Source organism: Scardinius erythrophthalmus (assembly GCF_964197995.2).
Source record: "Scardinius erythrophthalmus genome assembly, chromosome: 21".
In the NCBI taxonomy this organism is placed as follows: domain Eukaryota; kingdom Metazoa; phylum Chordata; class Actinopteri; order Cypriniformes; family Leuciscidae; genus Scardinius; species Scardinius erythrophthalmus.
In genome coordinates this window covers 17,580,730-17,594,913 of record NC_138241.1, presented here as the reverse complement: position 1 = coordinate 17,594,913, position 14,184 = coordinate 17,580,730, and the positions used below count along the sequence as shown (strand labels likewise).

General features: G+C 38.0%; 1 protein-coding gene across 1 annotated transcript in view; it reads left to right on the top strand.

The window, feature by feature from the left end:
• macrod2 (mono-ADP ribosylhydrolase 2) overlaps positions 1-13,832 on the top strand; it is a 598,881-nt gene extending 585,049 nt beyond the window's left edge. The window contains exons 18-20 of the mRNA XM_081351444.1: positions 7,592-7,639; positions 10,360-10,434; positions 12,415-13,832. Of these exons, the coding sequence (XP_081207570.1) occupies positions 7,592-7,639; positions 10,360-10,434; positions 12,415-12,446 (155 nt within the window). The 3' untranslated portion in view covers positions 12,447-13,832. The remainder of the gene's footprint in view (positions 1-7,591; positions 7,640-10,359; positions 10,435-12,414) is intronic.
• The last annotated feature ends 352 nt before the right edge of the window (positions 13,833-14,184 follow it).

Sequence of the window (14,184 nt, the reverse complement as noted above, 5' to 3'; positions counted from 1 at the left end):
GTTTTTCCAAGCATGGCCTTTTTGGCCCGAGAGAACTGGAAGCCTTTCAGACCTATAGAGGACCTCTTCTTTGTACAATGGCAGCTCGTCAAAGCACATCTTGTAACTTTAGGCAAATGCGGCCAGCAATACAATGCTACTTGGCTCTGTAGAAACCCTTCCTCGTATTTCTCACTCTTTGCTTTGAGAGGGTGGAATACAGATGAGAGGACCCACTTGGCTTTTCACAGAGGAACGTGCATGAGAAAGATCTGTGGTATTTACACTGAAGCCCTCCCCACCGGGTTTGTTTCGACTCAATACCTTTTAATTGCTTCTAATTGTTTGAAGCTTCACCATCACACAGCGACGCAACAGAGAAAAAAAAAGCCCCACACAATCAAGTGCCTCCCAGAATGCTTTTCTCTTTCTCTTCCTCTCCTCAGTGTTGTTCCAGAGAAAATATGCCTGCCCTCGCCCCGCAACCTTTGAATATTTACATATGAAAATGAAGTTTGCTCTCCACATTTAGCACTTCATTAGCTCTTATGGTCTGGCTCTTTGAAAAGGTTGCCCGCCGTTGTTCCGTATGAATAGACCTGGAATTACATTGATGTATGTTTAAATGATGAGCTGAACTGTACCGTTAACTCGCACAAAACGTTACAAAAGACGTACTTTGGTCTAAAATGTGGCTATTCACTTGAAGAATACAGTATTTTACATGTTAGATGATGAATGCACAGCTTGAAGACCACCCTGAGCTTCTTTACCTAAAGTGAGATATCAGGTACTTCTTACGCCTCTCATCTTTTCCGGATGAGAGGAGCTTGATTCATTATGTCAAATCCGGAAACCAAACATACGGTGTGAACATACTGTGATGGACAGATAGATAATGCCTTCGCCTTGTGAGATATCGAGTGGTTTTACTCAACAAACCTCGTGTGAATGTTCGGACGGCTGTAAGCTTGTTCTCTTGTTCTCCTTTCAGTCGAGATCTTTTCCATTAACCTTCTGAGTGACATGTGAAAACTGTCTGGCGAGGTGCTTTTGTGAGTCACTGGTTCGATTACGTTTGGCTTGTGCCCCAGTTAGGCCAGGGTTATTGGTTTGGTTGTTTGTGGTCGGCTTTGAGCTGCTGTGAGAGTCAAATGGCTTTGAGAACCTGAACAATCCAGGCATTCAATGGGATTGTAAACATTGCAGATGCCTTCCTTGACTGTGAAAAAGACTCTCTCCTCTCTCTGTTGAAGCGTCTCGGATGATTGGCCTTCCTAAAATAATCTAAAATCAAGTCCAGTTGCATTTGACAGAATTTCATTAGACATTCTTGCTTTTTCAGGCATGTATGTCTTTGGAAACGGTGAGAGTAAAGGTGTAATAAAACTGTGGTGCATTTCATGTACAGATGATTTTCTCATTTCAAGCCAGGGCTGGACTGGGACAAAAAATCGGCCCGGGCATTTTGGCCCAGACCGGCCCACTATATGATCATAAACACCACCCATCTTTGCACGCCCTTAATTATATGCATACCAACTCCTATTCATTAAAACCACTAATGCCATTTAATGAGCGAGTAGGAACGAGTGAGAGTTAACAGATGAAATAAGTAAAAATTTGACATTTATTAATACAGCTGAACTATACTCCACAGTGGTGAATCCTAAAACAAGCTATAAGCGGCTCTGGCATAGCAATACAAGTGTTTCTTACAGGATTTTTGGTAAAACTGTGGTGGGTGGACCTCGGTCCTTCTAGGGGGGTTCAGGGGCATATGCCCCCCAATGTTAAATTCATCAATCTGATGCACTTTGAGAGTTCAAAATTAAAAGCTCCAACCCATATTCAGTGTGCAAATTAAACAAAGAAAATGTCAAACCTCTTTTAGCTACAGTGTCTATTTACATTACACCTACTACATAATAATAGTTATAATATTAATCCAATGACAGTAATAGCCATATTTTGTAAAACAAATGCACTAAAAAATAAAGGAAACTTTCATAATTAGTTTTGTGCCAATTTCTATACTTGAAAGAGATAAGCACATGATTTTTTATTTTGACGCAAACTGCATCAAGCTTTTATTTTGGCGGAAAACATGGTTTACAAACGCCTCTCATTAAAGGGATAGTTCACTTTGAAATAAATTTTTGATATGTTTTAGCTTACCTCAAGGGCATCCAAGATGTAGGTGTCTTTGTTTCCGCAGTAGTTTCAATTTTGATATTTTTAGGTCAAAGCGTTCTTGTCTGTCAGTCATAATGCAGGTCTGTGGTCACTGTCTCAAAACACAAGCACAGAGTCCAAATTAAAACAATTCCCCATCGTCCAAATGAAACAATTCCCCATCATAAGTACACATTGATGGCCTAAGACACGAAACGAGCGGTTTGTGTGAGAAAACGAACAGTATTTATATCGTTTTTAGCTCTTGAAAACAGCACACCGTCCAAATGATCTGACGGCGCGGGCAGTTATAGATGTATAGATGTCGCCTTGGCTATTGCAGTTCATTGGAACAAAACCGTAGCAAAGCGACATCTAGTGTATATATCTATGCGGGTATAGATGTATACACTAGATGTCGCCTTCACTACTGCAGTTCATTGGAACGAAACCGTAGCCAATGCGACATCTATGTATACATCTATAGCCGCCCGCGCCGTCAGACCATTTGGACGTGTGCTGTTTTCAAGAGCTAAAAACGATATAAATACTGTTCGTTTTCTCACACAAACCGCTCGTTTCGTGTCTTAGGCCATCAGTGTGTACTTATGATGGGGAATTGTTTCATTTGGACGATGGGGAATTGTTTTAATTTGGACTCTGTGCTTGTGTTTTGAGACCGTGACCATAGACCTGCATTATATGACTGACAGACAAGAACAGATTGACCTAAAAATATCAAAATTGAAACTACTGTGGAAAAAAAGACACCTACATCTTGGATGCCCTTGAGGTAAGCTAAAACATATCAAAAATTTATTTCAAAGTGAACTATCCCTTTAAATTTCTAGTGAATTGCGGTAATCGTCAACTATGCAGATGTGGAAATAATCTGTAACTGGGTTATGGGTTCCTACACTCATGACATAGCCTAAGTGTTTTGAAAGTAGTTCTGCTTACCGCAGGCTCTACACTTTCTCATATCTCTCCTGATCCTTCTCACTATCATCATCTGCCGCTGGAGCTGATGAAGGTCAGAAAACATATATTTTGACACAGTTTACAGTGTCTGCTTTAAGAGCCTGGTTCTATTTTTTTCACGCTATTTATCTGCACATTCCTTGCGTTTCTTCTCCATCTCGCTGACTATTTTGATAGATACACACTGACACGGTTGCACGCTTGCTCACTTGTTTAAAGTTGTGATTGGGCCAGCCCAGTGTCAATCAAGAAAAGAGCCAATGGGCTGCTGATCTACGTGTTTCATGGGCTGGTCTGTCAGAAAAAAAAAAACTAACACTGACTTTTTTTGACCAATGCATTAAACCGGCACAAACCCAGCGCCGCCAATTAAGCAAAACAAAACAAAACGAATGGGCCGCCGATGTACAAATTTTTTGGGCCGTTAAAAATAATATATATATATAATAATAAAAAAATTATGTATTTATGAGATGTATCGGCCCAAAAAGCATGTCGGCCCACTGGGAAAATGCCCGGTATGCCCAATGGCCAGTCCAGCCGTGTTTCAAGCCGATCACTGAGAGGTAAATAAAATGTTAAGGCTGTTTTTGTTTTGTGTGTACTGATGTTGTGTGAGTATAAGAAAATGCTTACACTCTGTTAGCCGTTTCATCATTTTACATCTGTTGTGCCAACTTTGGTGCCAGAGCCTATTTTGTGATCCCTTCATTACATGTACATGTCCGTTGTCGTATGCAAGTACAACTTCATTATTTTAGAATTATATACAGTACCGTTAAAAAGTTTGGAGTTGGTAAGATTTTTTTTTTTTTTTTTATGTTTTTGAAAGAATTCTTATGCTCTCCAAAGCTACAGTAAATGTATTTGATTTGAATTTTCAGCATTCATTACTTCAGGTTTCTGTTTCACATGATCCTTTAGAAATCAGTCTAATATGCTGATTTGGTGCTCAAGAAACATTTCTTATTATTATCAATGTTGAAAACAGTTGCTGCTTAATGTTTTTCTATGTATGTATGTATGTATGTATGGATGGATGGATGGATGGATGGATGGATGGATGGATGGATGGATGGATGGATGGATGGATGGATGGATGGATGGATGGATGGATGGATGGATGGATGGATGGATGTTTAAAATTTAATTCTGTGATGCTTGCCATTAATTGTGAAAATTTACTAGTGAATCACTTTCTGAGTGATTTTTTTTTCCAACACTACATTTTAAGAGTTGTTTCCTTTCAAGTTTAAAATAACACTTGACCCAGTTAATTTTTTTTATTATTATTATTTTAATTCTACTTTAACTTAAATTCCAAATCTGTATCCTGTTTGTCACCTTAAATTCAAATTCAGGAATTTGAAAGGCACTCTCAGTTAAGTTCTGAATAGCACACAACTCTGATTGAAACTGGTCATTTTTGTGAAGGCATTGGTTAACCCCTTCAACCAGCACCAGCATTTGAGTCTTCAGTAAGCAGTCATATATCCTGAGGATTACTTCACGATTACTACACTCCTGCTTTGGCCTTTGTCTGTAACTTCATTGTTGGTTTTGAAGGGGACGAGGAAAGATGTTGATGCTGGCCTGACACAGCCGGTCATTATTTGTGTGGCACAGTCGATTTATGCAGCCTAACAATAGACCCACAAGCCCCTAACGATCTCTAGAGCGAATGGTTGGTGGAGGATCTAATTTTCTGCTTGTCTGAATATGAATATGACTTACATCTGCCCCCATCCACCCCCCCCCCCCCCAAAAAAAAACACACTTCCCTCCCTTTCTCTATCTCACTTGTTTCGTCTTCCATGCTTTGTGAGTGGCCCAGCACTGACTGTAAAGATACCACACACACAAAGACACCATCAAACTTTCATTACGCCTAAGTGCAGTTAATTTCAAGGGAAGCATATGAAGCAAAGAAAATATGACAATTTATCCAAGCTAGAGCACTCAAACACCGACTATCTTGAGCTCGCTCAGCCGTTGTGGAGAAGAGATTACCGGAGTCTCCAGTGGACTGTTGTCAGGATGAATAAATAAATAAATAAATAAATAAATGAACCAGTATAAGTAACCAAAACGCGTCATTTCAGGCCTCTTGTAAAGACTACTGAGTTGGATGTTTAACACCAAATATATCATTATTTGTGATTTGTGAAGATTTTAAATCATAATGGCATGATACCGTGACTTTAGAAACCTGATATCAGTCTATAGACTGCTGGGTAGGGAAATGAAATTCAGTTGTTTTCTTTCACATTTCTGCAGAAAGTAAGTGCACGGCTACCCTCCATGTCATATTTTGCACACTTTTTCCTACTTGACAGCCTCTGGCTACTTTATTTGTTTCACAGCACGTCAGACTCTCTTCCCGAAAGGCCGAACTCAAACTGTTGTCAGCTGTAAAGCTAAATTAGAGAGCTGGCAAATTTCTGCAGCATCTCCTGACGTACATGGCAGCAGTTGGAAGCAAGCACAGGCATTGATTGAAATTCCAGTATCTTGTTTTTCCCCCCCTCCTCCTTCTTTTCAAAGGCTGGTTTGTTGTGTTTTGATCAGCACTGCTTATTAGGATCCTAAAGTGGCAGGGCTCCCTCTCAGCCATGACATTATTACATGGAAAGAGAGACAGACGGAGCGTCAGGAGGAATCCGAGTCTCAATTGAGCTTGCAGGTTCACTCGAGCGACAGCTTTAACTTTCTCCCTTTGGTGCTTGTCCATACAATTTAAATGCAGTGCTCATCTCAAAATAACTAAGAGCATTACAAAAGTGATGTGAAAGTCAGAATCTGTCCAGCAAAAGTCATTTCCTAAACATTCTTAAAACAAGATACACACGCACACACACACACATATAGATGAAGAGTTCAGATGCAAAAGCCTCTAAGTGCCATCTGAAATTTTCTTCTAAAATGATCATTTTTATCAAGCTCGTATATTTTAGTTCAGTAATTTCACTTAAATGGGAATGAAAATTACCTATTAATTGTCATTTAAGTGAAATTACTGAACTAAAATATACAAGCTTGATAAAAATGATCATTCTAGAAGAAAATTTCAGATGCCACTTAGAGCCTTTTGCATCTGAACACTTCATATATATATTTTACATATATTTAAGCATCATTAATTTAGTTTGAATTTTTTTTTTCAAGTAGAAATATGTTGTTTTTAGAATGCTTAGATACATGTATTTAGAAACTTATTATATATTTAGATATTTCACTTAAAAACAACACCAAAGTACTGATGATAAGCAATGCTTTTTTTGCAGTGTACGTTTCTGCACTGCCTCTGGAAGTGTGTGTGATTCTTTGTTTAGCCCAGCTCCCCATTTGTGGAGGAATATGGAAAAAACACAAAGCGAGGGACAGAGAGGAGGCTTGCTTCCAGAAGTGGGCGGTAATGGAAACAGCGTTTTTGAATGGTATCGCACTCAGTTTCAATTTCTCCCTCTACGGTGCCGCGAGACAAGAATGAAATGAAATCATGGCGGTGGTGTTTGCCCGTACTCTCCCTCACCTTCCCTCATCCAGACATTCTGCTGCTGCTCCATTTCTCTGATGGAAAGACCTTTTTCTTCCTTGTTCGAAACAAAAATCCATCACTTGTAGCTTTGCTCTGTTAAATCAGTAGAATTTGTGGGCTGGCCACCAGGGAGAGCGAAGCGTCTGGGTTGCTCTCCTTCTGAAAGGCTGCATTAAAGCCAGCGTCTGTAGTTGTTGAAACATTGCCACCGTATCCCGAAGAATTGTGATGAAATTAGCATGAAAGCGTGTAGCATCACAATGAAAGCAGAGGCCATGTCGTTACACTGTATTGTATTGTACGTGTAAGATGTGCCACTGCGTTCAGAAGATGTTTGTGAGATTCTCATGAAGGTAAATATTGTTGTTCTGCAGACAAACGCTATTGTTCGAGTGCCGAGACATTCTGCAGCACCGAGTTTTGTGTGCTTGCATCATCCGTGGATGTGCCGCAGGAAGGAGATATTTCATGCTGTGGTTTGCTTTGGTATTTAGGCAGAGAGATAGAAGAGAGAAAGTTGTAGAGGGAGTTTGAATTAGTTTGAGAATAAGGCTCACGCTGATATAGACTCAAGGCAGTTTCTAATTAATTTTCGATGCTTTCTCCTTTCGTCTGCGTTTGTTTTGTTCCTCTTGAAGGCGAGAGGCTTTTGGACCATATTTTTCATGTTTAAATATTATGCATGGGTCTTATACCAAAGAACCAATTGCTATAAAGTAATCTCTTATTGAAGTGACTGTCTAAACACACTACACTTGGGGTGATGTATATATAATGATGTTTTGGGGGATAAAATAATCTTCCTATAGAGGATACTGAGGAATCCAGCATATGGAGCCAGTATAATTGTAAAAACCAAAAGAAACGAAAGCCACAGAGAACTTAACACATTGTTTTGTGACTTTTTTTTTTATTTAGATCCTGTCACAACAGCAGCCAAGGAGAACAACACCAGCAGCACTAAAGGTAAAAACAAAAATGTAGAATATTTTTTGGCATTTTAGTCACTTTAAATGTCAAAGAGGAGGGAATGGAAATACTTGCAAGCCAGATTCAAACTCAGCTCGCCTGTATGAGCACCACAGCTCAGTTTGACATGACTCCAATTCAAATACATGGTTTGTTATTTTATATTTCGTACAGATGAAGGCAGAGCTGTGTGTGTGTGTGCATTTTCAGATGTAAATTCATTGTTATGGCCTTTTAGTTACTGTACATTATTTATACATACATTCTGTACATATTATATGAAAGTTTGATAGAAAAAATACAGGAACCAGGATCAGAGATGTCACCCAGTCATTTCTGAGCTCAAATGCATGGTTTATTATTCATACAGAAGAAAGAAGAGTATGAGTGGATTCATTTTTTTTATTATTTGAATTGATTGAATGGACTTTTTTGCCTCTTTTTATTTCTGTGACAGGTGAGAGGCACATGAGATAACAGTTGTAAGGGACCGTTCGGTATTTATGGAAGGGGCCACCGGAGGAAAATAGGGGAGGGTCATGTCTTTTTATTCTTTGTTGAGGGGAGGGTCATCCAACTTTTTTTAGTCTAGGGGGGAGGGTCACCCAACTTTTATATTCATTAAAACAGCAACATTTCAAAGTGGCTTGTTTGGTGCTATTTTTTTCCATTTATTCCATGTTGATCTCGCGTTATCAGCCCCCCTTCGATATCAGATGGGTCTGACCCAACAAAAATCCAGTTTGGCGCTGTTTGACAGTGCGCGTGCACTTCAGTTCGTGCTTAGAAAAAGTGCATCAGAACAGAATGCCAAAGAAAAGTTTACCCGGCAAAGCTTTAAAGCACGAGCAAATAATGAACTTTTGTTAAGTGCACAGTGTCCTGTGAGTGTAACTCTACCGCTGCATTAACATGTGATGTGAACGTACGTCGAATTTAACAGTAGGCTATTGAGACTGAGGCGCCAGATCTGCAGCTGATAGAATGTGCGCTGTAGCGCGATACTACCATATTTTGTTTCCACGATGTGTAAGATATAGGGGCTACCACATCTTTAAATTACTATTAGTATTATTTAAGTTAACATAAAATACATAGACCTACACCACAAAAACTAGTTGAGGATAAATTCGTTAAAATTGGGCGATTCCAGTGTTATGGACGTGACATTTGCAGTCAAAAATTAAAATAAAAATTCTCAGAAAATGCATTTAATACCAATATTTTGAAACGTCTGAAAGGAGTCAAGACATTAGAAAAATATCAGTCTACTACACATGCGTTTTATATTTAATATGAGTGAAATACACGTGGCAAAATATTTTTTAGTAATTCTATAAATTACACTGTGCAAACCAAAGATATATACCCACCGGATGAATAAAGATCGGCCTCCACAGAACATAAAATATTATATTATTTTTATTTTATTTTTCGTGTTCGCATTTATGTGAAAAAAAAAATAATGTTACGGACGTGACAGTTCTCCATTACGGGCATGACTGCTCTGAAGCGACTTTAAAAATTTCAAAGAGACCTCAAACAGAAAGCACAAAGCCTTTCTTTAAAGTGAATTTCGTTTTTTTATTAATTTTATCTTAATTTTAATCAATGTTTCATCTGGATTTAATAAATAATAAGTAGTCTAAATATAGTAGAAAATAGATAATCATGACACGGAGGCGCGGGCGAGTGAACTGGACTCTTGTCTCATAAATGAACTGAGACTCAGTGTAAGGTAGGCTATGCTGCCTCACAGACCTGAGAAATATATAGAAAGCTTGAAATGTCTACTTTTACACAGAACAATTCAAAAACAATTAAAGAAAACAGACTGCTTTCTGCTTATGAAATGTGCATTTCTCTCTGGCGCGTTCTGAGAAGATCGCGACGCATCGTCAACTTAATCTTTGCAGTCGACACAGAAAACACTTGTTTATTAATAAACACTTAAAATGTCTCCTAGCTATATTTGAGATATTAATAATCATTACTTTTGCCGGTTCTTTGTGACAGCTTTTAGATGCGTTATTCGCAGCGCCACCCACATGTTGAACGCGTCACCACTGCATCAGCACCGAAAACATGATTTTTTTTTTCAAATCTAAAATCAAAAATCGTGATACGAACCGAATCGTAGGTTTGGTCTATCGTTACAGCCCTAGTAAGATGAGAAAGCAAGAGTTTATGGTTTAAAAAACAAACAAACAATGGCTATCTGAACATCTTTGCCAAGCGCAAACCAGTAGAATTAGGCTAATCAATAAATTATCGGGGAGGGTCATGCCTTTTTTCACAATCATTTTGGAGGGTCATAGAAAAATTTATTGCTGGCGAAGGGAGGGTCATGTCTTTTTTGACAACAGATCTCAAAACTCCTCCGGTGGCCCCTTAAATAAATAACGAACAGTCCCTAAATGTTGCACTTCCTCAAATGCTTGATTTTTTGTTTCTACAGAGGAAAGGGAGTGTTTTTTGGATGTATTTGCAGAAGAAGCATGCACAGGTGTATCTCGTCATCCTGAGCTCTGTTGAAGCCTCTGTTGCCTCAGGCATAGCCTTTAGCATCCGTTGCATTTACTTCTAGGAGAAGCACAGTAGCCAATCAGATGTCACCCAGTGGCGTCTAACTTTTAATTCTCTGATCTCGAGTCATTCATTCCCTTCTCTCTGCCTTGTTCCCTCTCATTCCCTTGTTTTCATTGTCTCTCCTCTAGTTGATGTGAAAGCCCAGGACAAGAGCTCACAAGAGCCAGACTCAACTCCAACAGAGAGCAGACCAAATTCCCAAGGTAAAAGCAATAAATCAATAGAAGCTGTGAGAAAGAAACATACTCATGTAAATGTTGCAGTCCCTTTCATTGTCCTCCTCATTCAACTAAAAGCTCACAACTTTTTCTGCCCCTTATCCACATTTCCTTCACTTCCTTTCTCTCTCATTCACTTTCTCTCTGCTGATCTGGAACTGCGGAGTGACCCTGATTTTTCAGAGTAAACGTGTTGGCATGCCTCCTTAAATTGAGTTTGATGAATTACCTGCATGCCCACCTCACGGACATTAATAAATCAAACACGAAGCGTGTGTGATCGGAGCGCAGAGATGACGCAGTGCGAGAAAGCTGATAAATCATGTGTGATAAGAGTTTTGCTGTGCTGTCATTTCGGGAACCCTAGGGTCAGCTTGCCTCTTAGGGCCGCACATACAAACTCCCAGCATGCCATTTATATTCATTCCCTTTACGTTTGACAGGAAGATATTTAGTACAGTATCTTTATGTGGGTATCTATACAAACACAGGTATTGATTGACTGTATATTAATCAAAAGAGAAATTCTAAGTAATATTGATGCCAACATAAAATTGAAAGCAAAACTCACTTGACCTGAAAAGTGTGACCCACGTGAATTGCGTAGATCTGAAAAAGATTTTTTTGTTGGGGTTATGATGATTAAAATCGCAAAATGGCCTCAAACTATTACTAAAAAAAATGCAAAATGTTACGTTTTCTAATACATTTATTTCGTGGATTGCTTCTGACGGCGAGGCAGGACACCCATAGCATGTTCAAAACGCCAAATGCGAGTAAAAATTGCCACTGAAACGGTGTCACTAACCTGTTGCTCAGTAACTTTTTTATGCCAGTGCATGGTTGTAAGAATGTGATATGGCTCAAATCACAACGGCCGCTGCAATCATACAGTATGAATATATAGTCTGATGCGCTGCATGTTTCAGCACAGCACTGTGTTCATTTTCGATTTACAGTAAATGCTACTCTGCAGGTGTTGTGTTTATGAGTCGCTTATAATTTGCATTTGAGAATGAAACATGCACCAACAGTCTTCCCAAATTCGTAGTCAACAAAAAGAGGTGTTAAGGTCTCCCTGCGGTTTACCGACAAAATAAAAACTCAGTGGTTTAACGTTTGAAAGCAAAGAAATTAAGACAACTATAAATGTTTGTATTGTAATTTTACTGTTGTTCTGTAAAATAAAATAAAACAAACATATAATATAATATAATACTAATTATCGTTGTTAATAATAATAATATCAATAATACTAATGACAATTCTATTAATACTTTTATTTTTACAAATATTGTATTTTAATATATTATTGCTATTATGATTATTAAATGCTCAATTCTTAAATTTGCTGTACAATAGTATGTATTGCAATAGTACGATTTTGTATGAATATGGAAGAAATATTTTAATATTTGGAATAATAATAATAATTGCGGGGGGGTGTCCTTCTTTTTTGTCTTTAGCTGATCACATGCCTGATGAAGCGTCAAGCTAACGGAACACAAAAGAGAGAGAGAGAGCCTAATAAATAAAAAATATTCATTTTGATCAAATATTTGAACAATATAATATATAATTATAAAATATGATATTATTTATATATAATATAATCATTTTGTTTGTGTATTTATATGTGTGTGTTATATGGGTGTACATACATATATATATATATTTATATACAGTATATAGATAGATAGATAGATAGATAGATAGATAGATAGATAGATAGATAGATAGATAGATAGATAGATAGATAGATAGATAGATAGATAGATAGATAGATAGATAGATATAGATATAGATATAGATAGATATATATGTTTTGAAGTGGGTGGTTTGACAAAGAAAAAAGTAAATAGGCTCAATGTTGGTTTCATGTTCTTTCAGTGTTCTGCATTAGTCCAGGTTAATTGTTTATTTGCTAACATTCTTCATTCTGCTTAAATGTTTGCTTTCTCCAAGACGGCCAAGGCGATGAGAGCGCACAGGAATGAGACGACAATCAGCCTCATAGGAACGAGTGCCGGCAAACTGTGTGAAGGCAAACATCACACCAATTTTGTCCCACGACAGGGAGTCGCCCACAAGCACTGGGAAAAGAGTTGACCCCCACTTCATTCACCATATTTCCTTCTATTCAACCTGTATTTCCTTTCCACTTCTTCATACTGATAATAAATCAAATATATAGCTATATAAAAAGGAACAAATGAGAGTTTGAAACGGAGAGAGTGCAGGGATTGTGGAGCTAGAGGAGGGCTGCTATACCTCACTTAACATGCTGCTTGATCAATAGTTGTTGTTGTTTTTAAATATGGCATCCTGGTGCTGGATTTGAATTGGGTAGATTGATCAAAACACATCCAAAAATCATCCTGACACTTTTAGTTCCAAGCAGATTTGCAATACTAAGATTCAGACCAAATATAATTCGGTTTCACAGCCCTGTCCATCGATTAAGATTTCTTTTAGGTGAAAAACACTAAAATGGCTGTTAATGTGCCGTTTGCGCACGAGTGAGTGTGCGTGTATATACCGATGATGTCACTTTAAAGAGGCTTTCGCTTCGTGTTTGAGCTTCAGAACCAAGTCAGGTCAAACGAGGAGAACATCGCTTGATTGTAGTCTCCGATGGAGTGGTGACATTCCTCCCTACTGCACGCTATATAACAGAGGCGTTGAAACGACACGACGCTCGCAGAGCCTCCCTTTAATCTCTCAAACGAGCATTGATCATGTTTCATCTTCAAAGCTGCTCTGTCTGCTGCGAATGCCTGTTAAAAAAGGAAAACCTCTGTTGTGTCAGACTGACGTGGTCGTTTTTGATGAGTGCGCTAACAAATCTATTCCCTCAAGTGTATCTAGATGCATGCCAGCATTGTTTAAAATGTTTTATTTACAGTCCCTCTCTCTCTATCGGTCTCCTTCCCTGTCACACGCATAAACCGATATCAGTTGCAAGCTCTCAATATTTTTACCAGATTGTCTCTGCATTTTCAAAAATCTGCCTTATTTCATGAGATAGGTAGTACATAATCACAAACTGGTGATGGCAAAAAAAGCAAAAAAAAAAAAAAAAGCAAATAGTAAGTGTGTGGCTTTGAATGAATTAAATGCTAATTAAGATGATGAGTGATGCATTTCTTTTAAACAAATAAAAAATGTTTTTCTGTCTTTTTGTTTGGGTTTTAATTTGGTTGTTTGGTTTTCTTGCATATGATATTTTTTTTGGTTGATAATGATTAAAAAGTGTATTCAAAAGGTTAATTTACTCCTAAGTGGTGCCATACTGTATATCAGATGAACTTATGCCTTCATCCTTTGATGTTTGCTTTGCTATAAAACAACTATGAATAAAGTTATAAAGTTGTTTCCCTGGACATGATGTCTGTGTGTGTTTCTTTGACAAAATCCCAATAGGATTTTGGATTCCTGCAGGACATAGGTTCTGTGACTAACAAACGCTTATGATTCTACACGTTTTGTTCATCGTAATAATATTCACAATTGAACATAACTTTTATGAATTTTGAAGCATAAATACAATCGTCAGAAGTCAAAAGCTAAACTACACGCATGACTTCATCATCACTAAGCTTCTAGCAGCTCTTTCAGTCTTTAAAAAAACATTGAGTGTAATTGTACTGTGTAATATTAAGCAACTACATGTACTTACTATAGGGTTAGGGAAAACTTAAAGGGATAATTCACCCAAAAATGAAAATGTTGTCA